Source organism: Syngnathus acus, chromosome 2 (assembly GCF_901709675.1).
Source record: "Syngnathus acus chromosome 2, fSynAcu1.2, whole genome shotgun sequence".
NCBI lineage: Eukaryota > Metazoa > Chordata > Actinopteri > Syngnathiformes > Syngnathidae > Syngnathus > Syngnathus acus.
The window spans coordinates 4856406-4884199 of NC_051088.1; the positions used below are offsets into that span (position 1 = coordinate 4856406).

General features: G+C 42.2%; 1 protein-coding gene and 1 long non-coding RNA gene across 10 annotated transcripts in view; one reads left to right on the plus strand and one right to left on the minus strand.

Annotated features, from left to right (window-relative positions):
• The window catches only part of LOC119116780, a 41344-nt gene extending 17153 nt beyond the window's left edge, over positions 1 to 24191 (plus strand). Inside the window, exons 3-4 of the long non-coding RNA XR_005096363.1 lie at positions 22902 to 23001; positions 23429 to 24191. This is a non-coding gene — a long non-coding RNA (uncharacterized LOC119116780). The remainder of the gene's footprint in view (positions 1 to 22901; positions 23002 to 23428) is intronic.
• Positions 1 to 27794, minus strand: part of prdm16 (PR domain containing 16) — a 150753-nt gene that overhangs the window by 98949 nt on the left and 24010 nt on the right. For all 9 annotated transcript variants that reach the window (XM_037242411.1, XM_037242381.1, XM_037242351.1 and 6 more), the window contains exon 2: positions 1874 to 2304. In XM_037242411.1, the coding sequence (XP_037098306.1) occupies positions 1874 to 2304 (431 nt within the window). The remainder of the gene's footprint in view (positions 1 to 1873; positions 2305 to 27794) is intronic.

Consider the following 27794-nt stretch of genomic DNA (forward strand, 5'->3'; position numbering starts at 1 on the left):
GGTGAAAAGGGGCGCACAACTCTCCTCAGGGAGTCTGTCGGTGATTATCAACAGGCCAACTGTTATGACTGTCTGTGATAAGGGTCTGGTCGAGGATAGCCCCTGAAGGGTTCCAGCCCTGAAGTAGACAGGAAATGTGAGGCAATAATACGGCCTGAGACTCAGTCAGTCCTCCAACGAGAGCTGAGGACAAGGAAGGCAGACAGATCAATCGCTCCTCTGCAATTGGGGAGCAAATGCCACATGTTTTCGCTTGAATGGAAACAGAAGGGACCCCGGGAGGAGAAATCGCATTGAAAAAAATGTCCACTCGTAACATCGCAATGAATTAATGACTCCAAATATGTATTATCTAAAAGTCAAAACTCCATAATGTGGATCATCTTGATTTAGCAGTCAGGGAGAGAAAAGTGCATATCTATTTTTCCCCACTGAACAAATTTGGATGCCCATTAGAAATGAAGCTGTTGGCTAAACCTAGCAGCCGATGAATATGCAGTTGTCGGGCAGAAAAGAAAGAAAATACTTGGCGTGTGTCATTTTTGGAGCGGTGCCCTTTGCACCTTGAATGGCGACGCATAATATGAATGTTAAACAAGGAAACGCCGCTGCTGCTCAGCATGCATGCACCGGCGTTCTTTAATCACCAACACATTCTAAAATTGCTCTTAATTGAATGAAGGGACATGCATTAAGGTGAATGAAATCCCTTTTGTGTTACACCATTGTCAGGACAACTGTTTTATTTTTTATCCTTCAATGTCTAGCCATTATTTTCTAAACCGCTTATCTTCATGAGGGTCACGGGCGTGCTGGAGTTTTGGGGCGGTGGGCGGGGTACACCTTGAACTTGACAGCCAATCTCAGGCTTCAATACGCATTCATTTATTTTTCCTTACTACTCTTAGAGATTAGTGTCCAGACTCCGCTGAAGCATTCCACAGCTGACTTTGGGGCAAGAGTTAAACTGGTAACCAGTCAATTGCAAGGTACATTTGGACTAGCAACAATCCACATGCACGTTCAACATTTCAATATTAACATTATTTTAGGATGAATAATTTTGCTAAGTAAAAGTTTTCATAATTTGTTTGGCCCTAAACAAATTAATTATATTTCAGCATTTACCATGGGAAAAACTATGCATTTAACAAAGTGTTCTGGGCAGTGAATGAGCAGTCCGACATTGAGTCAGTGAAAGGAAAAGTGAGCCAGAATATTTCATGTCTGATTGGCCACACGAGAGAGAAAAGAAGAGACAGAAACCAGTTGACTTTCTTTTCTTAATGAGCTTAGTGAAGCAACTTCAATATCGCCTAATGTCATGTCAAAATGAAAATTAATAGTGCAATATGCCGCCATTGCATTCGGTCATGCTTCTTCCATTTCCATATCAGGTGGCGTGACCAAATGAGCATGCCCGCTCACGGCGACGCCCCGAAAAGCTGATACCTCCACTAATCAGCAAGATTTTTCCATCTGACATTGCTGCGCAGCTAGATATGTAGACGAGGGCGCATTTAGCGCACGTGTGTGCGTGCGTGCGCGCGAGTGTGTGTAGTCAAAGATGAGGGCCAATCATGAGATGGTGATGCAAATGGAGCTGGCTCCAGCGATGATGATGAGATAGATGCTTGTGAATGAACTGTGATTGCTGGAAATGTGAACGTGCGAATGCAGAGTGACTCATTCATCACTCAGCCTCCTCACAGCAATATTACCCCCCACCCCCCTTTTTGTCACTATTCTTTCAGTTAATATCATATGCATTGTATGTATTGCTGTTTGTGCCTTCACACTAAAGAGGTCAAAGGTGATACACAGTTGCTATGAAGATGAAGAAGGGCATAGAAACAAAACACAAAGATCGTACCTCCCATCCGAAGGAGCTGCCTTTGCTGTGCAGACCGAACCTCTCACCGACTCTGATACGGGTCTTGGCCCAAACGCCCAAGCCGGCACCCGGTACCGATGACTCCCGCAGCTCCAGATCGGCGGGAATCGGAATGTCGTCGGGAATGTAGACTGGTGCCTCGTAGGGTGAGCCTTCCTTGGGCGTGGTGAAGTCCTGGTCATTGCTGCTGCTGTTGTTGTTGAGGAGGTGATGGTGGGTGTTGTACATGTGGGGGTGCAGCAGCAGGTGGTGGTTGTTCGGGTGGGAGGGGCTCGGTGAGGGCAGGGGAGACATGTTGATGATGCCATCCTCTGCGTCGTCTTCAGGACTGTCAGTGCAAGTGCCGCCGGCCGCCAAGCCCGGAAGGTCGGCCTCTGTGTCGTACATGCTGTCCACTGGCTCGCTGTCATCTGATGACACAAAAGACAACGACTGTTGAAAAATTCTGCCTTGCTCATCGGTATTAGGAAAAACAATCAGAAACAAAACAAAATTCTTTGACAGGTTTAAATGCATACAAAATGTATCTGTTTCATTATGTGCTTCATTTTTATTTTTTCAAAAAAATCCTATGTAAACGTGGACTGGCATTTGGCTAACTCAAGCCAAAATGACATCAGCAGTGTTTTTAATCAATCTCGCTCCATGTGGTGGAACACGCCAAGCTTGCAAGCTCGTCCCAGGTTGTCGTTAGCACCAAAAGGTTATTATTATACTTCTATTTATTTAGTTTAATAGCATGTGATGTTTGAAATGCATCAGTCATAGGTGCAGTACGTAGGTTATGTTTCAGTGCTGTCATGGTAATGAGGCTGTACGGGAAGTGCTTGGAGATGTATCGAATGAGCTAATCAAACACTTGTGGAATCATGGGAGCTCATTCGCAGCACAGATCATCTTTTTGTTCTGTGCTAAATATTTGGCCTTCTGCCCGCTGACAGATGTGGCCTGTGAACGCTGTTAAATTAACTGACATGTAAGTTTTTAATGTGAAACGTAAAACTAGCAAAGCACGGGACAGCGGCTGTCCAGTGCTTGGCAAAGCTGAAGCCGCTCCACGAGGCTCCAGGAGACGTATCACATAAAGTTATAGCAGTAAAAGTCTGCCTTTTATGACCGATTTTGCGTCATCCAGCGATTTTGACGGGAAAATACTTTTTTTTCTTTAATGATCACCATTTCATTGGAGTTGGGATCAGGCGCACAGCTCCCACTGTACAATCAAAAATGTTTTCAGGCTGTTAAACACTTTTTCCCCATTCCTATCCCTTCGTTCATTCCTCTACTCTCGCTAAGACTTGACCCACTGAGAGCAATTTTGACAAGCGTAGAGACAGCCTCGGAAAATCTATTAAATTTGGCTTAAGAGCCTCCATGCACATAAAATTGCCCAGATGACTTGACTGAATGCACAGTCTTCATATATACTACATTAAATTGCACAAAATGGTAAAAGAAAATACAAAAAAAACAAAGGTTGCACATGTACATTGAAAATGTAGTTTATTTCTTAACTCTGGTTTATCATTTAGGCTATATACGCCATCTTTACACATTTTTCTTTTACCTGAAATACCTAGTCCTTATTTCCTAATGCTCAAATTTGAAACTACTATGTCATAAGTGTTTTCTTATTTAATAAACAAGATATTTTTTACCAAGTTTATGTTTTTAGCCTTAATCACCTAATCATGTCACACTACTGTTTCAAAGTAGACAAAGTTCGGCGACATCCCATGATCTAAATTCCCCACACGATGCAACCAGGGTGTGTGGCTCAAAAGTTTAGGAAATACTTTTTTAACCAGTCTCTCCCAAACGTTTTCAGCATTACACCACCTTCAAGGGTAAGCACTTCCCTTCACCCAAAAATACATCCAAACATTTAAAGCCAAGCTATATGATTTAATAAATAAAGATCTGGTGGAAAATAAATAAAAAAAGAGGAAATGTTCATTTGCGAACCTTAACTTTTGCAAATACGCTGGGCGAAAAACATGTAAACGGGTAATTATTCTTCCAGACCACTATTACAGTTTAAATATACCGTTTAAGAGTCTCTGCTCTCGGCTGTAAAAGGCAGCAGTTAAAAGAAAGATGAGAAAGAGGAGGAGGCGAAGAAAAGTGACGACCGGGCTGCTTTTAAACATCTCTATGTTAGTTCTGCGTCTCAGACAGCCAAAGGAGAGATGTTAGCTTCGCCTCCCAAAGGACCTCTAAAAAAACAGCGCGGCCAGATAGTGCCTTCCTCTTCCTGGCTGCCGATGTTGTTCTTTCTCTCTCTGCTCTTCTCACCATCTCCTTCTCTTTTACAGGCAGCTATTTATCCTGATTACATCAGGGGTCAATCATTAATTCGCACCTTGGGGGTCCCGATGCTGGCTGTGGCTACAATGGGCTGCTTGTGTTCAGTGGCTGTTATTCCAGCGGAAAACTCCACCTGAGAGCCAGGCGCAAGCCACATGAAGGCATCTAATTTGACTTGATCAATTATAAATGCACAAAATCTGTTGCTTTGTAGCAACGCTCGCTCTAACAAAGGCATGCATGAGCTTCGATGCAAGCCGACCGCACAAACATCTGTCTGCATCTGAAGGAGCTGCTACTTCACTCAAGGACAGGAGATCAAACGGTGGTTGGTAAAGATGATATCATGTAACTGGTGCACAACAGCACTAATACAGTTGAATGAAAATGCGCAGCAAAGACTAAATAAATCAATTTGCAAAGGTAAGTGGCAAAATATAAAACAAAAGAAAATCATGATCACAGTCATCAGTCTTACCATGGCAAAATAACCGCTGAAAATCAGCGGTTTGATCGTAGGGTCTTACAACGGGTAAAGTGTTTTGTGGTTGAGTTTAATCAGAGCACTCCAGACTTAAACGCGGTGAGATACAGATCTGCCGTCATTTTCTGCTGTCTGCCTGGACGTACACAAACACATGCTTTGTAGCCTGCAGAATAAGTTGGACTGTTAACCCGGGTTGAGGAACAAAATTCACTGCATAGATTACATCTGGTAAGAAATCTCCAAATGGGACCCAATGCACTCATTTAGTGGGGGAAAAATAACAAGGAATCTCTGAAAAATTCTAATCAAATAAACAATTCTAATTGCAGGCAGACATACAAACATTGAAAACCTCTGCAGATCCCAAGCTCCAATGGAAGTCAACAATAGTTTTTGCTTTCAGAGCCAGGTTCATGGTTTGCAAAAGCATGGTTGTGGCTCAGATAACAATAAAAGAGAGCTGGAAATAGGACGTGCAGCCAGTGACGGCCATCACGCGTCCCATTTCCCTCTCCAACACACACACATACACACACACACACTCACACACACACACACACACACACACACACACACACACACACAACACACACACACACACACACACACACACACACACACAGGATCGTTCTCCACCCGTAAAGTGATCTGGTTCAATTCAAAAACGAAAGGCCAAGGAAATGTCCAAACTATGCGGAATGACTCCAAATATGGGGAGAAAAGTGCGTCTTGTTGAAGGAGGGAAATGGCAAGAAAGACAGATATGAAAAATGAACTCAGAAATACGTGACTAAAACATTTTGAAGAGCGCACATGCCCTTGGAAAAGTGAGACACTATTGGCCATCGTGACACTTTATGATGCTTTTGCACGGCACCATTCCAGATTGCTTTGGAGTGGTTGTTTTTCCAGCCATAAACTGTCAAATTCCCATCACTCTGAATGCACTGTGACATGCTTGCAACCTGCAATAGTGGAGGGAAAGGAGACTTTCATGTTGGCCAAAGTAATGAGACAAATAACATTGAGGGCCGCAATGAAATGGAAATACAACCAGGTCGTCACTGCTTTTTGCTACAACTGTAGCTGAGTTTCCCAAGTTTTAATGAGTCAAGGTAAATATTCTACACGAGAAAAATATCTGGTTAATTATGTACCTGCTGCCATCTAATGAAAAAGCATTTTCTTGTTATGACTGTCACTACGTAATTACTGGCATAGATAGATGAACAAAGATACATCATTTGCCGTAGTAAATAAACAATAATTTTCAGAGCAATTAAGTGGAATCGTGTAAATTCTCGCCGCACACCCTGATGAGCTATCGTGGCAAACTATTGTGCTGCGGCATAGTGGTTGGGAATCACGGCACTGCACTAACCCAGAACACGACTACCAGGTAGTCCCCAAGCAGCAGAGATGAAGCCGTCAAAATCAAGTCAACAAATTCAAACGGCGAGAGTGTGCGAGTGAAAACTGAAAACCCGTACGGTGTATTTTTCCACCGAGGGGTGCCGCTTATTCAAGATGACGTATACATGAAAGCATGTTACTAGGCAGTCCATAAAGAAAAAAAGAAATGACTTAAATGGGGGCGGCTAGTTGGAGGAAAGGTGTGTCTTTTGTGTGTGTGTTTACATGGAAGTAGTGAGAGTGCAACGAGGGCACAGTCAGCTACAATAGCAGCAAGCCACTCCGAATGAAAACACCGCACTGTTTCCCCTTGTAAAAGCACCAGGGAACATTTCCAAGCAACATGCAGAGCTCAAACTGGGCGTCCTCACAGCGAATGAGTGCATGAGGAGCGAGCATATGGAGGACGCAAATGGAGGAGATGAGTGAGAAAACGCAGCCTCCAAGAGGCACATATGTATTCCCTTACAGAGGTGCATACATATACCTTCTGCTTATAAATATACAGGACTGAACTGTGCATATGACTGAGGCCATGATGAGCTTTGTTTTTATGAGGACTTTTTTCTAGCAACTATTTTGACACAATTTTATAGATATTTGGCAGAACAAAAAAACACTGATAGCAATCAGTCTGCGTATTAAATAAAGAATACATCTAATTTAAAAATAACTTCTTTTTAGTCTTTTATTACTTACAACAACAAAGATACATACAAACATTTGACTGTTTACAAATCTTATCATCTAACTTCACAACAGAGAGAAAAATATCAGAAATATTTGGCTGCTATTTTGTTGATTTTATTTTTGGGGGGTTATTTGAATGTCATTAATATTGTCTCATAATGTACTGTGTAAATGTATAAGGGACCTGCAAAAAAAAATCATCTAAAAAAAAAAAATCTGATTTATTTTTTCCAGATTGTAAAAATCGGCCGATTAAACTGGCCGTCTGATTAATCGTTTAGGCCCCAATAACACTTGAGCCATTTTGATTTGCTTAACTCTTTTTGTGCGTTTCTTAAAAAAAGCAAATAAAAAATAATTATTGATGGACTTTACTTAAACAGATTTTTGCTCTGTGCTAAATACATACAAAGTTACAGTTTGTATTTGTTTTAACTGACAGCAATTATATTATATTACTTTAATTATAAAAAAATAGTCACCATTTTTACTTCCTGACACGGTTTTCTATTTCAAACTCTGTCCATTGTGCCACCAGGTTAATCTAATGCGCCAATCAAAACATTGTTATTGCAACACGAGTGTGTATGCACTGTATAACACTTAGTAGAAGTGTAATGTATTGCATTTGCACCGAAAAAAAAATACACTTATACATTTGTGTTTGTGTGCTGCACTGAAACAACACAGTTGATGTATTGATGTGTTATTTGTGCTGAAAAGGCCTCAAGGCATTGCATCCAGCAGGGTGCATGTGCATGTGTGTGCGTACGCGTGTGTATGTGTGTGTGCACTCGTGTTTACGCTAAAAGGCGCAATGGAGGCTCCAGGCAAATAGAAGACAGCGTGTGTACAGTCTCCTGCTGTGTGTGGTGTCCCCGCGGTCCCAAGAGGGCCCGTGGCCAAGGCTTGTGCAGACATTTATTAACAGGGGAGATTAATAGCACCATAGCAAAACATATTCACGAGCATGATAAATATTAATAATAATCAATATCGAGTTACATTTGCCAAATTGAGTCGCAAAGATCACCCAGGGGCAGGGGACTGGAATAGGAGAGGGAGTCATGTAAAAAGATGAGTATGACAAATTAGGTCCACCTGCAAAACTAATTGAGGAACAAAAACACTGCCTTTATAAAATTATACTCTTTTTAATTCGACACCATTAGAAAGATGTTCAGCGACTGCAGCAATGAGTACCAATGGGTGTTATCTGACATGAAACACCTTTCATAAATCAAATACATAAAGAGTTGCAGTCCCCTTTAACAGTGTGCATAGCAGCTCACTAAAATCTGATTTATGTAGACACGGACTGTCGGACAAAGGAAGACTGAGAACAGTGTCAATAGTCAGAGGGGCCAATCAATAAAATCTATAGAACATTATTTCATTTGATGACAGCTTAACATGTCAAGTCAGAAGTGGGAGGCACTTTTACAAGGATGGCTGTAGAAACTCAAAGATGTCCTCCAACGTTCAGATGAATAGTTATAACACAACAGGTCGTGTGTGTGTGTGCGTGCGTGTGTGTGTGTGTGTGTGTGTGTGGGTGCGTGTGTTGCCGGTGCAACTTCCTTTCACAAGCCTTTGGGGAACCCTCAAAGCGAGCGCAGCGACAGACAGCCCACACAACAAACTCATCCACTCCTATTAAATGGGGCTAATAAAGAGTTGGGTGCAGAGTGACCCATGGAGTTTTGTTTCATGGTTTTTCAAAGTCTTATCCTTTTGCTCATGTGTGATCCTAAAAATGTAAAAATGCTATCTATGCCCAAATGGATCACTTTGTCTTCATCACATTTTGTACTTATTTATTAGAATTAAGAATATATATATATATATATATATATATATGTATATACACATACACATATATAAATACACACACACACACACACACACACACACACACACACAAACACACACACACACACGTTCGTTCGATTGGGCCTGCTAAACCTGCATGTTGTATCAGTGAAGATCTCCTTACGTGATGATGGAGGTAATTATATTCACCTCTGCCACTGCATGCAGCGTCCACTCATACATCAGTCTATTACTCGCCAGTCTCGCTCCGCTCTGCTCTTCTCTTCTCCTCACCCACTCTCCCTCCAGTCATTAACCAGTGAATTAACGGCAATCCAGCATGCTATTAATCACCCTGACAAACGTGTTTGCATCGCCTCGTAAGGCCGGCACCCAAACGGCGGAGGGGGGCGCTGGATGGGCCAAAGTGAGCGTTGGCATGTGAGTCATACTGTGGCAAAGAAGTGCAAAGAAAATTGAGTTGTAGCAGAATGAAGCACTCAAGATGACATGCACTGTAGGTGGCGCAAGAAATAAGGGTGTGGAGCTCCAAAAATAATGGACTATCATCATTACTCATAGTACCAGAAGTAGTAGTTGTAGGAGAAACATTAGTTGCTTTCATTAAAAAAAAAACATTGATGGTTGTTATAGGAATATGCTCAAACCACTTTGAAATGATCATACCATTTAACTAATTTAAGTGCAAACATAAAGATAAACACAACAAACAAATAAATGTCTTTTTTAAACTTTTTAACAAATTGTAGTATATTTATTGGCTTATAACTTTTTATGTTTATTTAATCTGGTTAGAAACGTTTTTAACATTTTTTTAACGTGGTTAGATCATTCATTTAAGTGTCGCAATGCTTAGCCATCTCATTAAAGTAAATTATACACGAGACAAAGCAAAGCATGTACGTTGTAATGTGTATTATCTCGAACCCAAATCCGGCTTCCATAAATCCAACTAGTCATCCCTATTGGTGTCACCTCCCTCTCCAATAGGGAGACCACCTGTGGGAGGCCCGAGCTGAGCCAGTCAGGTGGGTCGCAGCCATCATACAATCCCGTGTCATCAGGCTGTCACTACAAATGCAACTGACATGGGAGATATGCTAATCCACTTAGCTTCTAGATCAGCCAGGAGTCTGGTAAGCAGCCCTGGCTCAGTCGACAATCAGAGGAACACACGCACTGCACAGCCCAAGTCTCGACACAAAAGTGGGCAAATGCGGGATTTTTTTTTTAGAACATTTACAGGATATGAGTGTATATTAGATTGCACAGGAAAGGTCATGATTTATTTAATTTGAACTTTTGTAATCATTCTGATGAGCTGCCGTACTGAAATGAATCTACGAATACATTGTAAAACAGCCAGATGGATAGACAGAAAAACATATGGATAGTAAGGCTGACAGGCACACAAATTTTCAGATCAACGACTTTATCCAAAATCTACACTATAATTTGTTCTAGCATAATGCTGAGAACAAGCAGGATGGAAACAAGTCCCTTGCCAAAGGAAAATACTGCAGATTGAAACATCATCTTTTAAAACCAATCAAAGAATGATGGCAAGTGAAGGCAATGCATCGAAATAGCATATTCCCACTTGCTCCTGATCAAAGCTTCCAGTCAGCAACGAGGTGTCAGAGTTCAAAACTATTGCGCCACTCAGTCAGATGATATCTCAGACGGATCCATCTTATTTCCCGGCCATGACTTCCCCTATTAGGAGCCGCAGCCTCGTTCTTACTAATCAGTTTGCTATCCCACAGAAACAGGAAGGAAGAGAAGGAAACAGATGGGAAAGCGGGACAATGGCGAGCGAGGGACACAATGCTGACTTCTCCCCTCCTCCTCATCCTCCTCCTCATTCTCTCGGCCGCCGCTGCCCTGCTCGCACTCTGTGGCCAGCCGTGCGGCCAGAGAGAGGGGAGGCTCACAATCAGCAACAATACTGTATACAAGTGGCGGTGAACAATGGAGGCCGGCCACAAAGAATTCTGGGAACAGGGGCGCAGCCTTCTTCTCCTTTGGGTCAGCTCGATATGCATCGGGCTGCTGAGACAGCCCGGTGCCAGACAGAGAAGGAGAGAGACACACACCGAGACAGAGCGAGAGAGAGAGAGAGAGAGAGAGAGAGAGAGAGAGAGAGAGAGAGAGAGAGAGAGAGAGAGAGAAAGTCAGAAAGAGAGAGATAGATGAAGTTGGTTTACGAGAGCTGGAACATCACACACACACACACGCACGCACACACACGCACACGCACACACGCACACACGCACACACGTACACACTACCTGCTGTGCTACACTTTATCAGCCAAAGTGTCAGCATGAGGCACTCTTAATCTGTCCCTCTTCACAAACGGGCACACATTTAGGGTGCAGTATGGTCAGTCAATTCCGTGCATAATTATCCGCGCATAAGAACTACACAATCAACTGGGAAGGGGTATGAAATGTGTGCCAATCAGGACGTTTTTTTTATGCACATGTTCATATAGACAGTGCTTAACATATTTGTATTAGACTACTATACGACTTTTTTTCCCCCCAAGAATTGAGTCGTCTTGTTTTCATGACAGGTGGTCCATTTTGTTAGCCACTATCGAAATATATTTTGTGCTTCACATTTCCACAAAGAAAGACAAAGTAGAAGTGGAAGTGCAGCAAGGCCATTCCATTTCTCCTTCCCTTAAGTGTTCAGCCTGCGCGGTGAATGAGAGACATTTGGAAATAATTGGCTGGTAATTAGGTGGGGGTCGACAGGTCGATTTGGGAACAAATGGCTGTCTTTAGCTCAGGTGGCCCTCTACACGAGATAATGGGACCTTTATGCCCAAGCGACATCCCCTCCCTTCCGCATCCTTCATCTTCTGCCGTGTTCCCTTCTTTACCGTTCTTCCGCCTCCCTAGAGTGCATTCTAACACAGTCTGGGGCCCTAAATATTACCCCTACAGATAGCAAATACAAGTGATGACTAAAAGATATGGATTAAAAGCTGGAGAAGAGATGCAATGGCCTGGAATCAAAATGATGCACCTGTACCCAAAAGAAAGTCGTACCTTAAAATGTTTTTTTTTTACCACCTCTATCTATTAATTTAATTTTATATCTTCTCCAATCCCTCCATTTTAAGGTGCTTAGTAGAAATACACATTTTTATTCGACAGATTAGTATTTAGATTATTAATTTTATTAGTGATGACATTTAGTTAATCAAGAAACAATGCGGCAACTAAAAATTTACAGACTTTAAGCTTCTTTTCCAACATTAGTGGCAACTTTTAAGAATGAAGAAACTTCTAAACGACAAACGCAGCAAGTAAAGCATGAACCTTATTCAGCACAACCTTACACTCACTGTAAGGAGCGCAAGGTTGTGCTAAATAGTCTCTCACTCTCTCTCGCTCTTTCCCCCATCACCCCATCCTCCTATTCAGCAGTAGTAGCCTCTTGTTTGGCTTCCTGCTGTTTGTGTTCAGACAGGGTCTTGATTTGAATACTGATTCCCCTTTGATAGGCCCGCACTTCCGATCTCATTAACTTGTTTTGTCTTTGTTTAAATGGGAATGTCCAGAAAGGGTGAGGGAATGGGAAAAGAGAAGCGACACCAAACAATGCCGCGGATCTCTGCGGGAGAGAGATGCTCCGTAAATAACAACAAGCAAATAAAAACAGGATGAAGATAAAGGAAGCGCCACATGGAGATCAAATTTGATTGTGGAAACGATCAGTTAAGGTCGGAAGGTACAATGGAGCAATGAAAAGCAAAACCTAAAACTTTGTTTTAAGACCAAGTTAAATTCCTCTTTAGTATGGAAATTATTTATAAAAATATAATCTGGAATGCAGCACAGTGAAAACCTTTGACAAAGATGACGCTGACCACCATCTGCAATATTACTGCGGTATTCACTGACAGGGTTTCTCCTTTCAACAAGAATAGTATACGTGGGAAAAAAGTTCAGCATTAATTAGCTTCATTAGGGTCCACACATAAAATATTTTAGTGCTGTCACTTCGTAAAGCTTCCTTCATTTTAATTTCCAGCTAACTGACAGTGCTAAAAAGATAACCTCATTGGTAAAGGTAAGCATGACAACACTAACGTTTTGCTTAAAGAAGCCCCATTGACCTCCATTTGACCTCGAAGTATTTGCAAGCCCTCAGGTTTTACCTGACTGGCTCCTTAGGCCCGTGTGCTTTAGTAATTCAACTCCTTACAGCTCCTTTCAACTTTCTCGTGTCATTTCCAGTGAAAGGATAACCATTCAACTGATACTAATTGACCTCAAATGTTATCATGTTATGAGTAATTTATACAATAATATTTTTCAAGGGGCACACCAGGAGATAGGATCTAAAATGCAACATATTAGTCATAAAATACAAACGGCGTACCAACAACACTGCTAGAAAAGAAAAGGCAGGAAGGCCTCGGGTTGGTAGGAGGGAGGGGGGAGGGCAGTCCGTAAGATAAAGTCATAAGGCCAAAAATAAACTGCATAAACAAGAGAGAGCCAGAGAGGCTGAGGTGGACTAAAGAAAAGAGGAGGGGGGGGTGGATCAAAGTTGATGTCCGCTTTTGATAGCCCACCTCAGATAATATGTGCACGCAATTAGCGAGCGGCGATGATTTCCATTAAGACTAATAAAATATTTATACTGCTTTGTGAGTGTGTCACAAGGCCACCTCAGCCTGCATATCATGGTGACAGTTGCCTAATGAAAAGGTGGGTGTGGGAAGAAAAGAAGCAAGACAGAAAGTAGGTAAGTCTGAAAAAAGACAAGAAAGAGAGGTGCACATTTGGTTTGCAAATGGTAAGAATTGTGTCATCAATTACAAAGCTATTGCGTGTGTGCACGCGTGTGTGTGTGTGTGTGTGTGTGTCAGCGCGCGTGAAAAAAGGACGCAGCAGAGATCTTCCAGAGTCATTAATCAAGTTGGCCCGCTGCACAAGCAGGCCAAATTGGGCTCATCAGTCTGAGCATTAAGCAGGAATGGAGGTACAAGGACGAGTAATGCATGACAGAGATACAATTTCTGGTTTTAAAGAAAAAGAAGAAAAAAAACATCACCTAGTATTAGATGCACACGTGACAGTGGCAATCTCTTGTGAGAATGTTCCTCTTAATAATGATGCTTGGTCAGCAGAACTTGAATAACACCTCAGAGAAGAGCTAGGGTTTGCTTCACGTGGGAATTCATCGTGAGCGAATGATATAGCCGAATACATTGTTTACATTTTTATATCTCGCTCTTGCGGAGAGCTTTCTGGTTAGCTTCTTCCAACCATGAGGAACAGTGACTGCCGATGGTATGGATGGATATGTCACGCATGCACAGAAGGTAAGCGTCTCTGTCTGTCTGTCTGTCTGTCTGTCTGACTGTCTGTCTGTCTGTCTGTCTGTCTGTCTGTCTGTCTGTCTGTCTGTCTGTCTGTCTTTTATTCCAGCGGGTAGGCGTCGGTCACATTTGGTTGAAGTCAGATTGCTCTATATAGGCCTTTTCTTTTTTGGGTGCGGTATTAATTAAAAAATATATTTAATATTGTAGCTGTTCTTGGAAGAGGTATAGAAGTACACTGCATAACACTAAGAGCCATTTCAGACACTGTAGTTCAAATAAACATGATAACAAAAAAGGGAGAACATTATTATCTCACATTGACTCTTATTAGCTTGCACAATCATACCTTAATGATCACATGTATGTTGATCTTCCCTTCACATATGAAGCAGGCTTCCCAGCATTTCCTTTGAGCTGCTTTCAAAGGTGGTCAAGCAACACAATCAATCGAGGGTTAGTAGTAACAAGGTGGGCGGGCCTGTAGAGGTGAGAGGTCAAGTTTTGGCCCGATAGACTGATGGAGGAGAGTGGTCAGCACTTGAAGGATGAGAAAGGTGTGAAGGATGACCCTGCTGGGGTAGTGTGACAGAGTGGGATATAGATGAGCCTGCACTCTAATGTGACATGGGAACATAAGATTGTTTACGTGAAACCGAAAAACCTATTTAGTGTAATCAAAATGAAGGTAGCGAGGTGCAATATTTTCACCTTTAACATTTCTGAAATGAGGTACTTCAAACGCTGCCTGTATGACAATTTGAAAGACACCGTGAAAACTAAGAGCACCGAGGCAGACCTCTCCGTCTAACCTACATATCTCAGGATAGGAGAAAATGTCCGGGTAACTTGTGAGGCAAACTAATCCCAGCACAAGCGATAACATTCAGCAGGTGAAGCCATGACGGATGAGTATTGATCTCGAGGTTGTTGGACGAGGGTAAAATAGATAACTAGAGCGCTTTATTGATATTGATCGGCCAGTCAAAAGGGACCAAATAACACCCAACAACACGTATTGTGCAATAAACATGGATTACGCTCACAATAGTGTAAGTGAAAAAAGCGATAAAAGTGTTGTAAATATCTGCAAAATAGAGAAACCGCAACTTCCGTGTCAACCAAATGAAAATGTCTTATTCTAATTTTAAACGTAGGATGATCATCCTGCTCAGTGAACCGTACCATGGAGCAAAAAGAACAGAAATATCCCAACACAAACGCCTAAGAAATAAAAACAGCACAAATAATGCTTCTAATCTCACATAGCACCACGCTCCATACGCAGGATCGGAACTCACCAAAAGCCGACTTCTCACTATGGTGCCGTCCAACTGTGAGATCCAGGCTACCCATAAACTTTAGTTACCAATTAACTGTGTGTGTGCGTGCGTGTGTGTGTGTTAGAGATACCCATGAAGCACAGGGGGTGTCTGGCAGGCCTATCTGTAGCGCTGCGATGCGCTAACGTGAAAGAATGCCAGCGTCAGTGCGACACAGATATGAGAAGTGCGAGGGGCTTGACAGGCGGATTGAAGGTCAATTTTGAGGTCAAGCCCCAAAGGACTGGACACACATATCGTGCCAAAGATTTGGAGGGCGCTGAGAGCCTCAACATTGGTCGTCAAGAGATAGCTTGGAGGCTAAAATAATTTATTTTACATAGCTTGGGTGGTAATGCTGAATTAAAAAGTTAACTATGGGCCAACATGATTGGGAAATTAGGATTTTAGGTGCGAATCTGAGCGCCACTGTTTTTGGTCTCGGTTTTTGTAAAATATATATCATTTAATTGAGCAATGTATAGTCCAGTGCAATTATTTTTATTTTCTTAATCTTCATGGTGGTATTACTGAGCGTAAAAAAATATTCAAAGTACACGTTGCAATACAGTGTTTGTAGTTGGACCACAGGGGTACAAAGTATGTAGCGTCTAAATTGTGAGAAGATTTCATGGATGGGTGAGGTCATGGGACCTTACAATACAATGACACTAGAATGATGTTGGTGGGGGCTTGAGGAATAGATGGCAGAGGCTTGGTACAAGGTGGTGGGGAAGAAGGCTGTTTTGGTGTATGTGTGTGTGAGTGTGTGTGTGTGTGTGGGGGGGGGGGGTGTCATTAGCACTAAATCTCTTCCATATGACACACTCACATGGCCTGGACTCTCTCTTTTTTTCTGTCTGTCTGTCTGTCTGTCTGTCTGTCTGTCTGTCTGTCTGTCTGTCTGTCTGTCAGACTGCAAGAGCAATGAGGATGACATAGAGGATATTACTGAGAATAAGAGCAATGTTAGTCCCGTAAAGTCCCAAAAAGCCCCTTGGTTCTGTAAAAAAAGAAAAAAAAAAATGCTATTACTTGAGGATGAGTATGTTGAGATGCCATGTACTGGCACGCACAAAATTGAAATGTCAATCAAATGAACGGTGTTCTATTCACAAAACAGCATCTGTGGATGACATATCCATTGTATCCAGTAAGACGTTTACAGGTATTTGACTATACATAACTATAAATCCATTACTGTGGCTGTAGTTTCCAGGTGTTAATTATGAACACAATTTACATTGTATATTGATTTAATACCATGACAGAGTTCAAAAGTAAACCAATGATCCATAATGAAGATATGGCATGTCCGTGTCTTCTGACGATAGTGTTGACCCTTGCATGATACCCTTCTCCTCCATTTGACAAACTTGCATCAGAACATCTTGCTGCCCAATGTAATAAACAGATCATCATAATCAGCACTTGTTTAAACGCAGATCGCTCAATGAAGATCTTTTTGTTTAGAACTCCGACATTGTTGATCATCTGTTCTCCATCTTTAAAGGCTGTCATGAATACAGTCCGCGAATCTTTCTGTCCTGGGAGCCTTGTCCGCCTTAACCCACCTACAACTTCCAGACTGCATGTTACCAATCCTATCCAAATTAAAATTTGGAGTTGGTTAACTTTTATTTAATATCAACGGTCCAATATTTACCTGAACTTCTCTTTTCCTGTTTTTTTAAGAACCAACTATTATACTCACTTGTGAGACACACACAAAGACACATCCAAGAGTGAAGTAGCCTGGCAATTGCCCAGCATCTTACACACAGACACACGCACATGCACACGCACACACACACATTCACACTAATCACTTTTTGACTCTATACTCTGTTCCTCTATCTATGAAACAAAAGACAGCCTTGTGTGACCACCTCCAACACTTGCACAAGAGGCTTAGGACATTTTTCTCATTTTTTAACAGCTAATATCTTGCAAAAGTTCTCTAATCTCTATGCAGTTTAAGTGAGATGAGATTTGCACCCTCACCCACGACAAAACCTACCCACCCTCCCTTCTCCTCCTGTCTGAGATCCCACTCTGCTGGGCAGCTTAACCCGACCATTTTAATTAGGTTAGGTTTGTGTGTGTAGACATTCCAGTTGATCTAACAAAGTAAATTAGGTGAAGAATCTATCAGAACCACTAAAATATCACGATTAATAAAGCTAATCAAAAATCCAGTTATATTCTCTATCACAGCAGCTAATTTAGTTGAGCAAAAACTTATCACGGCTAACAGGCCACATTTTGACCATTTGTACAACAAAGTCATATCCAATCAAGTAGTTTGACTTCACATAAATAGTGACCTGCTTTCACACAACCAAAAAGGTATTTAACATCTTTCTTATTGTAATTGCAGTGTGCAGTGATGTAAAATTTTACTGCAACATAATGAGAGCAAGCTAATATTTTGGTTACCTCAATTAACTTCATGGGCATCACCAGTGTAATAGCATAAACATTGAAAACAGAGACAGTCATGACAAAAAAAGGGTGCATTTCAATTAGTTGAAGCAAACAAGAAGCCAGTTGAGTGATACAAAACCCTGGCAATGCATTGCCACTACAAATTCTCTCAGTCAAAGGAGCGAAGGCTACCAGGGTTACAGGAAGTGCAAGAGAGTTGGAAAGGGACAAAGAGACTCCAAAAGAAGGCAAAAAGAGAAAAAGAAGATGACGGTGTGCTTGTAAAGCTGTAAGACAGACGACTGTTTCCTGAGAGTTAGCCATGCCAGCTTCAAGGGTTCATGTTGCGAGTTAAGTAGAGCACTTTCTGTAAGTCTGCATTATATTTTATTGTCTGTGTTTATGTAGGGTGAGCATGAAAGTTTTTATTTTTGTGTGTGAACAAGATTTCATCTATACTGTCCAAAAAACAAAGCCCCATAGAGATGTGGTCTAAAATGTTGGCAAGCACACTTCTCACTGTGCTGAAACATTTTACCACAAAAATATGCAAAACTTTACCAACATTTCCAAGTAGATAATTGTTGTTTTTAACTGAAATCATCACATTCGAAAATGCTTTTTCTTGGTGATTCCTGGTAGCACAGCAATAGAAGTGATTCCTATTAAATTTATTACAACAACCCATCACTTCATTTGAAGCCTATCGCAGCGGACCTTGGACAGGCCACTAGTCAATCACAGTCACAACACAGGCATTCGTGAAAATCCATCCCGCACCAACTGCACAAATGTCGACTAGGTGAACCACTGTGTCTTCTAAAATGCACACAAATCTGAACCAATTACTCATCACTTGTAACCAATAGAGCATTTAGCTGAAATCAATCACACAGATAGCTATGTGAACTAGTACATTTCTGGTGGTCCTTGCTATATGAAACCTTTCTATACCCTGATGCAGGCTCGGTAGAGTCATATTTTCACCAGCAAGTTGTACAACCGTTTTTGATTAGAGACCTCAAATGGCACAATTTAATACAGAAAAATATCAATCATTCTAGGGTTATCTACATCTGTAGCAGTAAAATGTGCAGCATGATCAGGTATTAGTGTACACAGTTACAACTTACAACTGTCTTAAGTCTTTTGCCAAAACTGACATTTTGCGGTTATCAAAAGTCTTCTGAGTCTCACTGAACGTTTGAGTCACAAGGTCAAACTGATTCCAGAACAGCAAATACACTCTCAGGTTCTACTGTTGCCATTGTGTTGTATGTGGCAGCTGTTCTCCCTCTTAAAAAGCTGCAGACAAAATGTACATTAGCATAGTTCAGAAGAAAAATCTCTCTAATGTTCAAGCTTATATATTACTGACCTTTTATGTTTTTTCTATCTCAACAGAAATGTTCTTTTGTCTTCTTCCCTATTGGAAAAAAAAAAGCCAAATTTTTCCTCAGCTTGGGAAGTTGGCATAACACAGCAGCAGACATTCTCTTCCTCTTGCTTCATGTTTTTGGATGGCGGAAGCTTGTACATTGGACTGCTATGAGTTCCAAATAATGTGTTTGAGCTATTTTGGGCCCAAATATGTTGTCAACCACCCTTAGTTGGTCACACAGGTCTAAATATCAAGAAAGAAGAGCAGAGACGGCTGGCTTTTTCCATTTTTGCTCATTGAGTTCTTGTGTTTGTGTGCATGTTTGTGTGTGTCTGCACGTCTCAGCGGGACACTCACTTATTCAGCAGCTCTGATTACAACCGTAATTAAAAGCTTCGTTAATTGGTGTTGAGGCTAACAGCGGCCCAGTTCATTAAGGACCCCTATACAAGTCTCCTTCTGCATTCCACTCAATGGCAAATGGACCTGCAATATTAATTGGCTACACCCAGGGGACAAGTCAAGTGTGAAGGAGAAAGACTGAGAAGAGAGACTGAAGTCAAGAGCTCGTTCAACATTGATCCCTCAAACATTGATCCCCATGGTCAATGTTTAAAGGCAAAAGTTGGACGGTGATAGATTGGGGCAGTCGGGATCGAAGGCTAGGTAGGAAGTTCATTCCTCGAGTCTGTTAAAAGTTATTTTACTGACCCATGAAAGCAAAAATTGAATGAAACTTCAACTACATTGAGGCATATACGGTCAATCAGCAGGATTATCCCTATTACACCACAAATTAAAATGTGTCCATAGAACTTTGCCAAGAGATGAGACATAGGCTAAGGGAAAACCCATTACAAATCTTAGTAGAAAGTCCACAAATCCTGATGACAAAATTTGCCGTCGACGCGACACAATAAGTTTGAAAGTGTACAAAGCGGTGTTGCTCCAAATGCGTTTTTTTTTAAGCCTGCACGATCCTGACTTTCTATAGGAGTTGGTTCACAGGACTAGGTGAAAAACATCCGTCCGTCCGTCTGTCCATCCGTCCGTCCGTCCGTCCGTCCATCCATCCATCCATCCATCCACCCATCCATCCATCCATCCATCCATCCATCCATCCCTTCCATGGTATGATGGATAATGCATGCTGTTAAAATACAACAGTGTGCCTATTGCCTCGCCAATAAAAGTCCTTTGTGCTGAGCACATGCCACATCTACAGTATATTAACCTCCAAATGCTTAATTTCTCACTCAAATGTCAAGTTAATGACAGTCCCATTAACGCAGTCTCCCCCTAATCACCAATCAGGAATCAAGAAGCAATTTATTCTCTCAGTTTGTGACAGTGAAAACATGCACTGCTGTTGGTCTTTGCCCATTTCTCATTGGTTCTGTGTGTGTGCATGTGTCACTGTGCATGTTAGCCTCAGGTTCCAAGGCATGCTGCTTTCTGACAGGCCGACAGTGTGCCGGCTGGAGTCTGTGACACCTGGAAAGCTTTAACACATCAATGCCAATATTCAGAGGGGCCAACATCAAGACGCCGTCTCCTACGTCAGTTTCCTGCCCTATAAACTCTTTGGGGGAAACAATGACTTTTTCATGGCTGTCCTGTGAAGGTGATACTTGGACACAGTATCATCACTGTAAGAAATCTGAGAGTGTTTCGTGATAAAAATGTTTGGTTAACGAGGTGCATGCAAAGGTTAAGTGTACATTAAATAACAGGCTCTTGTCCCGCTCCCTTTGTCCGTAAAAAGTCTAGACTGTTCCCCCCTATGGACTGTAGCTGCTCAAATGTTGACACAATGAATCCCTTGCAATAACACGCTTGTTTTCGTGTCCTCTCCCGTGGCATTTATATTCAACAATCGCACACACAAGGATGCTGTTCAGCATTCAGTGGCCAAGATTGAATTTGCGCACAGTGTAAATGAGAAGGAAAGTATGCAAGTAGGGGGAAGTATCATTGTAATCACAGGGTGAAATAAAAAAGTTGAGCCCTGCCATTACCCTAGCCTACTAACATGTGCCATGATCATCACTGGCAATTACTATTATTGAATAGTAAAACGTCAGCATTTTGAATGCAAGCATGTGTTCATGCATGAGCAAACAAGTCAATATCACAATAATGCGCCTTTGAGATTTTACCATTGCAATAAAAAAGGTAAAATATTCATTAAACTTCATATACATTGTATTACGTATGTGTTATGCTATTAAAAAAGCACCCACATGTTTTTTAATTTTTCTTTTTCTAATTAATCTCCAGCAGACAATGTAGATGGGAAGAGTCAAATATGTGAGCATGCTGACGGACAGGTGGTGGTCATGTTAAAGTTGACAACATCCAAATATGCAGTATAGTAAATTACAAAATATAGCATTGAATGTTGTACTGGTATGTGTGGAAATGTTTTATAGGAAGACTTCAGAGACTCATTATGTGCCAAATTTTTGTGACGAGTGAATGACTCTTAAAAGGACACCTTTATCGTGGTATTGAGCAAAGTACACAGCTTTGGGCCCTGTTACATGGTTGAAGTCTTAAAAGATGACCATGTTTTCAAAGCAAAATATGATTCTTTTTTTCTGACCCATGATATGGTGTGGCTGAGGTGCCACCATTTTTTGGACTTAAACCCAACCCAGAGACTTTCCTCGTGTACTGAGCAAACACGAGGCAGCATTCCTGTGTCTGCCATTTTAGCTGTAGTCAAACCCCACATTGACGGGAGGGCATTAAAGCATTAGGGGCTAATGTTTTTAAAAGTGTACGGTATCTTGGAGGGATTCGGGGGGTGGGCGTCGTTTGTGTGTGTGTATGTGTAATGGTGGATGAGATGGGCCCGCACATGGCAACCATTACACACACAGGCCCTCTAATCGCTGCCGACCTGCCTCTTCGCCTGCAGCGATCCCACCTCTGACTGTGTGTGTGTGCGTATGTTTGTGTGTGCCTCTGCACACGTATGTGCGTTTGTCAGGGGGCATCCCAGGTTCAGAAGGGCAGAATGTTCACATAGATGCATATTTTTATCACATTAACACACTAACACACACATTGAACATACTTTGAACATTTTAACAAACAACAACTCAAATATTTACGTCTGCCAAGGGGTTCTTTGTTTGTTTGTTAGAGAACAACACGAAAATAAATTGTAGCTGTTATCCCAAATCTTTATGGCGTGTTTGGACGAGGGAAACCGAAGTCATGACTTGAACGTGTATACCTGTGTTATGAGGATGCTCTGGGCATAGCAAACGGGCATGTTGTCATGACAAATCAGCCCTGAGGTGTCCTGGCACAATTGTTTAAACAAAGCAAATGCCACAGAATGTCTTTTTGTAGATAGCTCTGGTTGATCATTTGGCCAATGTTGAGAAAAAAAAATTCTTGTTTACGTCATATGGTTTAAAAAGTTATAGTTTGAAATGCATCTTTTCTAACACCAGTATGATGTTTTTCCTGACACATCTTTTATGTGCCTGGCGATTGACTGGGGTGTACACCACTAATGTCAGTTTTGACCCCTATGAGGATGAGCACAAATATGCACATAGTAAATGCAGACATCTTTTTGTGACTCAATAAAATTACTAAAGAAAAAAGGATAATAATTATGGCGTTACATGAAAATATTGAACAATGCGTCTTTGTGCATGTCTGCGGTACGTGTGTGTGCAAGTTTGTGTGAAGGGTTTAGTCTAAATATTATGGAAGATTTTGTTGTATGTTTATCCCATGAAGTTGTGTATGCATAGCCATGCTTTTGATCCCCGTGTGTGCAGGACATGGCTCGGAAGAATTTGGTGATGACGGGTCACGTGTCAAGCGTGACCGCTTCTCGTCTCCATGAGGACGAGTACACACAAATACACAGTGCATCAGGTGAGCATCTGTATGTTTGTGTGTATGATCTGGAGACTTGGGGGGGTTGTAATTCTGTGGTCAGACCACACAGAAGACAGCTTTCAACTGCATAAATACCACATCAAAACACACTCACAGCACTGGGTAGAGTTTACTCGCCTCCCTCTTGTGTAATTGACAAAAGGTGCCACCCATTAAAACTTGCTGACATCACTGACAGCTAAATATGCAGGGAACAAACAAGCTTCCAAACAGGTTCCAACTTTACTGCCAGCTACCTGCAGGATTGGGCACAGGCCTGCCAAACACGCGCACGCATACACACATATTCACACGCATTGCATTTTCCTATCACAGCTCCCATTTGGGTGTGCTAGAGTGGGTGTACTGCTGACATCCGTGTGAGAACATGCTTTTGCTTCATATGTTTTATGCTTATTTTCAGGCGTGCAGGAAACCAAAACAATAGAGCCACGATGGCAAGCCTGTATTCCTCCCTCCCTCTCTAACGCACCTAAGATGAGAAGAGAAAGATGCAAGGTTGGCTGCAGCCTGAACAAGCCTAATTAAGTTTAGTTAACTTAGCTCAGAGACTTCTATTTCACGCGTGTGCTCTTACATAGACACACACACACTTGGGCACATATGCACACACACTCAGTTTGGCTCACTCCCTTTCTCTATTAACACCTGCTTCTTTTCCAATTAGCCCCCCCTCCCTTCCAAATAGAGACAAATGGGCCAGTGGGGTCTGATTAATTCACTTCTGTCAAGGACTCTGAACAATGCCATCACGGCACTCACACAAGCGTGGACATGTGCACAAGCGCACACACAGACACACACTCAAGCACACACACATATACAGACTACGACTAACCACATGACATCACACTGCAGTACTGACTAGAATGGCACTCAGAAGAGCACAGATCGCAACTGAGGCTGAACAACCCTAACTTGGATCAGCTCCAGACAGTAGGGCTTCTCACCTCCTGTAAAGTAGTCCCTTTTGGGGCAGGGAAGTAGTCGATTGATCGATCATCATATCAACTATGTACAGGATAGGGAATGTGTCATGATGGTAGAAAGTGTGTGCTACGATGGTGAGAAAAGATGAGTGACAGTTCAAATAATAAAAAAGGAAATAATGTAAAAAAAACTACAATAAATAAATTGGTTTTGCCATCAATAGCCCTTTTTTGATCTTCTTGATCAGTCTGACACTCTTTTGCATTGTTCGGTGCTCATATTGTCACAGAACACAATATTCTGCGTGTCTGTGAGCAAGCAGCGAATGACAAAACATTTAAAAAACATCAACTAAATGATTCATGGGTTGATAATAGTTCCCATGGTCTGTTAAGAAAATCATAGAACGTCCCTGCAAAATAATAGATACCGCATCCCTGACTGTGATGACTCAACATGTACATGAAATGCAAATGTACAAGTTTTTCCTCTCCTTTTCATCTTTGGACCACTCCTCTTCCGGGGAAAATTCCTTTTGTCTTTACTTGAGGGTTTTAAAGGGTGTTGAATGTGTATCGTGTGTGTCTGTATGTGTCTGTGTGTCTCTGTGTATCGTGGACATGTGGACTCAGGATGCGTGGATCCCATCAGTTTTGCTCTGCTGTCCTCCCTTGTTTGTTTAAGCTGAGATGTGTGTTTGCTTAGTGCTGCATGTCCTCCACAGAGACTGCCATGCAACACAACCACTTCAGAAACCAACCTATATGCTGAACCCCCCCCCCCCCACACACACACACACACAGAGGCAGCGAACAAAGACAAGCCAAGGCCTATCTATACCTAAACAACACAATATCGTTTACAGTAATGGTACAAAGTCTGAGTTTGACAAAAATACGATTAGCTAATGTTTGATGAGGATGACCATGCATACATGTATTTTCCTAGAAACAGTTTCTTAATTATTGGTTCCAAAAGTATGTGTATTTTGCCTTGTCAGCAAGGGGGAAATTTGACAAATCGTTCAGAGGAAAAATTTGACAATGTCACCTTTGACCAATGAATAATGACGACTGATCTTTTCCTGAAGATTACCCTTGTTGACTCAGTGGGTGGAGGTACGCGTTTCCTTAAAGAGACAGTTTGGTCCGAAGCTTTGTCAGATAGGCAGGTGTGTTTTTCTTGCCTACATTATGTTAAAATAGAGCACCAAGACTTGTATTTGCAGCTAATTGTAAGGATCACGGAAAAAGGAAAATAACATTTTGTTGCCTTTTGCATCCAAAAATCAGCATTTGTCCTTTTCCATTATAATTTTAGCAGTTTTCTTACAGACACCAATTCCATCAACCTCAATTGTCAGCCGTCTTGAAAATGGTATAAGCGCCACTGACCACCGGCTTATCCAAGCACACAGACGGAGTCAAACACAATGCTAACATGGCTCCAAATCTGTGTACAATAGCGCTGCCACACATTACTCCCACAGCAAATAAATAGCTGTTGCTTCAGTTCATAAACTCTGGGTTCAGAGGTCGAGCAATGTCAAGTAGAGAGCTGAATGAGACGCCATGGGATAAAGGGAAGAGAGAATAAGGGCTTTAGACAAGGAGGTGTATGGTGGGGGGGTTGGCTTATAGAATACTCGTCATCTCCTTTTCTTCAGTCCACCCGTCGCGTCTCGAATGCCATTATAGTGTTGGCCCTATTGTGCATCCATCCCGAGAGCTTGTCTTCAATTAGCCCGATAAGAGGAGAGCATTGGGGGAAGAAGTTGGGGCAGTAAGCGCTTTGATGTCAGAGGCTTTTGTCGGTTTTGCCCCCCGCGTTGGTACCGGGGCAAATGGCAGGTCTGGAGGCAGACACTTTTACGTTTATTGTCTAGAAAGATCTGTTTGATCGTGTGTGAGGTACAAAAGGAAAGTGAGGCGTGAAGCTGAAGTTGGTTTTCAAGCATAACATTGATGATTGGGTGTCCTTGGACCAACAGAAACAAAGTTTGCTGAATACATTTTGTAGGCCTACGCCTGTGTGGGTTATAAGGATCCCCTAGCACCCTGGATTTGTATTATTTGTGCCTGAAGCATGTTAGTGTTCAACAACTGAATATAAAAACAATCCCCTCTGACACTAATTAGGAGTTTCCTTCTTTCTCAATATTGTGCGCGATAATATAGTGCGCTAAAATGCATTACAGCTCTGGTTTTGGTAGTATTTTCCACCTGTTGTTGCATTGAGATGTCATCAGAATTCACCAGCACAGCCTGCTAGTATCTTGTCACTCTCTTATCAACATGAGGCCCTCATTGGCAAGGCCACAGGCTGTGACAGCTGTAAACTCTCACACGACTACAGAGCAACACAACGGGCAGCTCCATAACCCTAAAACAGCCCATTTAGAACCGTTTACCCAACACAAACAGCACTAATATAAAAAGAAAAGGAATTAAAATACGTCATGTTTATGAAACCCACTTGTTACTCGTACAGCAACCATTTGTTGAAATATTCTGCTTTGTGCCGATAATACAAAGTAATTAGTACTGTAGTTGACTAGCACGGGTTTGGAATGCGCTAAGCCAGAGTTGGGTTCGGAAGTGTTAGTTTGTTAGCGTTGTGTCTGTGCTGTAGTGTGTTTGTGTTTTCTCCCGTGTGTTAAATGTCCGGGCATTCTACGAGGGATCTACAAGCATTATGTCGTCCTGCCTAATCACTGTCATATGGAAGGGATTGAGGTGACCACTGCCACGCAATGAGCTGTACCACAACACATCTGTCACCAACTAAATCCCTTTGTGTGTGTGTGTGTGTGTGTGTGTGTGTGTGTGTGTGTGTGTGTGTGTGTGTGTGTGTGTGTGTGTGTGTGTGTGTGTGTGTGTGTGTGTGTGTGTGTGTGTGTGCGTGCGTGCGTGCGTGCGTGCGTGCGTGCGTGCGTGCGTGCGTGCGTGCGTGCGTGTGTGTGTGTGTGTGTGTGTGTCTTTCCCTGCTATTGATAGGTTAAATTATAATATGCATCGTTCTTAAAAATAATAGACAGTTTGTATTCCATGCGGTCCCCCTTGTTGTGGTGGGGATAAATCTTGCACAGTCGCTTTGCGGGCAACGGCCTACCATAGTGCAATCATTTAATTGCAGTGTGTAACATGTAAGACAAAGTTTGTATTGTGGTTGGGTAGAAGGTGGTTCAGTGTAGGGCCGACGGTTCCTGAGAGACATGCATGAGGTGTGCAGGAGAAGCTACATTTTTGAAGTGAAACGGGTCAAGTGCGGCAAGCAAACAGTGCCAGCGGACGACCATCTGTTCATGCTTATCATGTGGAATACCGCCCTCTGACCACACATTCAGCCGTTGGGGAGGGACAGAGGACAGAGACAAGACTGAGGCCATGAGAAGAGAGACAGGTGACAGAGGAAAAAAAAAAAACATAGATGGGAGACTGGACAACACTGAGGTCTGCAAGTATCAGAACAAATATATCTAATCACATAACAGAATGCAATGGACTACTCTTTCTGAATCCAAACGGATGTGGTTGGAAACCCGGTAGGAAAACTCTGCTTCTATTGTTTTATAGTTTAACTTTGCGACTGAATATGCAAAGCATTTAGAACCAGACCACCAAGTGTGTACCCAAAACAGCGGCAATCCCCTCTGACCCCACATACCCAAACACTGTTCTCAAGACCATTTGTCCCCACAACACATCCAAGGCTTCCGTCACCTTGGACAACTCTGTTTTCCGCCTCTCCCGCTGACTACCCGGCCAGCATCCAACCCAAGTCCAGCCACAGAACGGCCCATTCTTCCTTGTGCCCCCTTCTACTGACCCCTGTTGTTC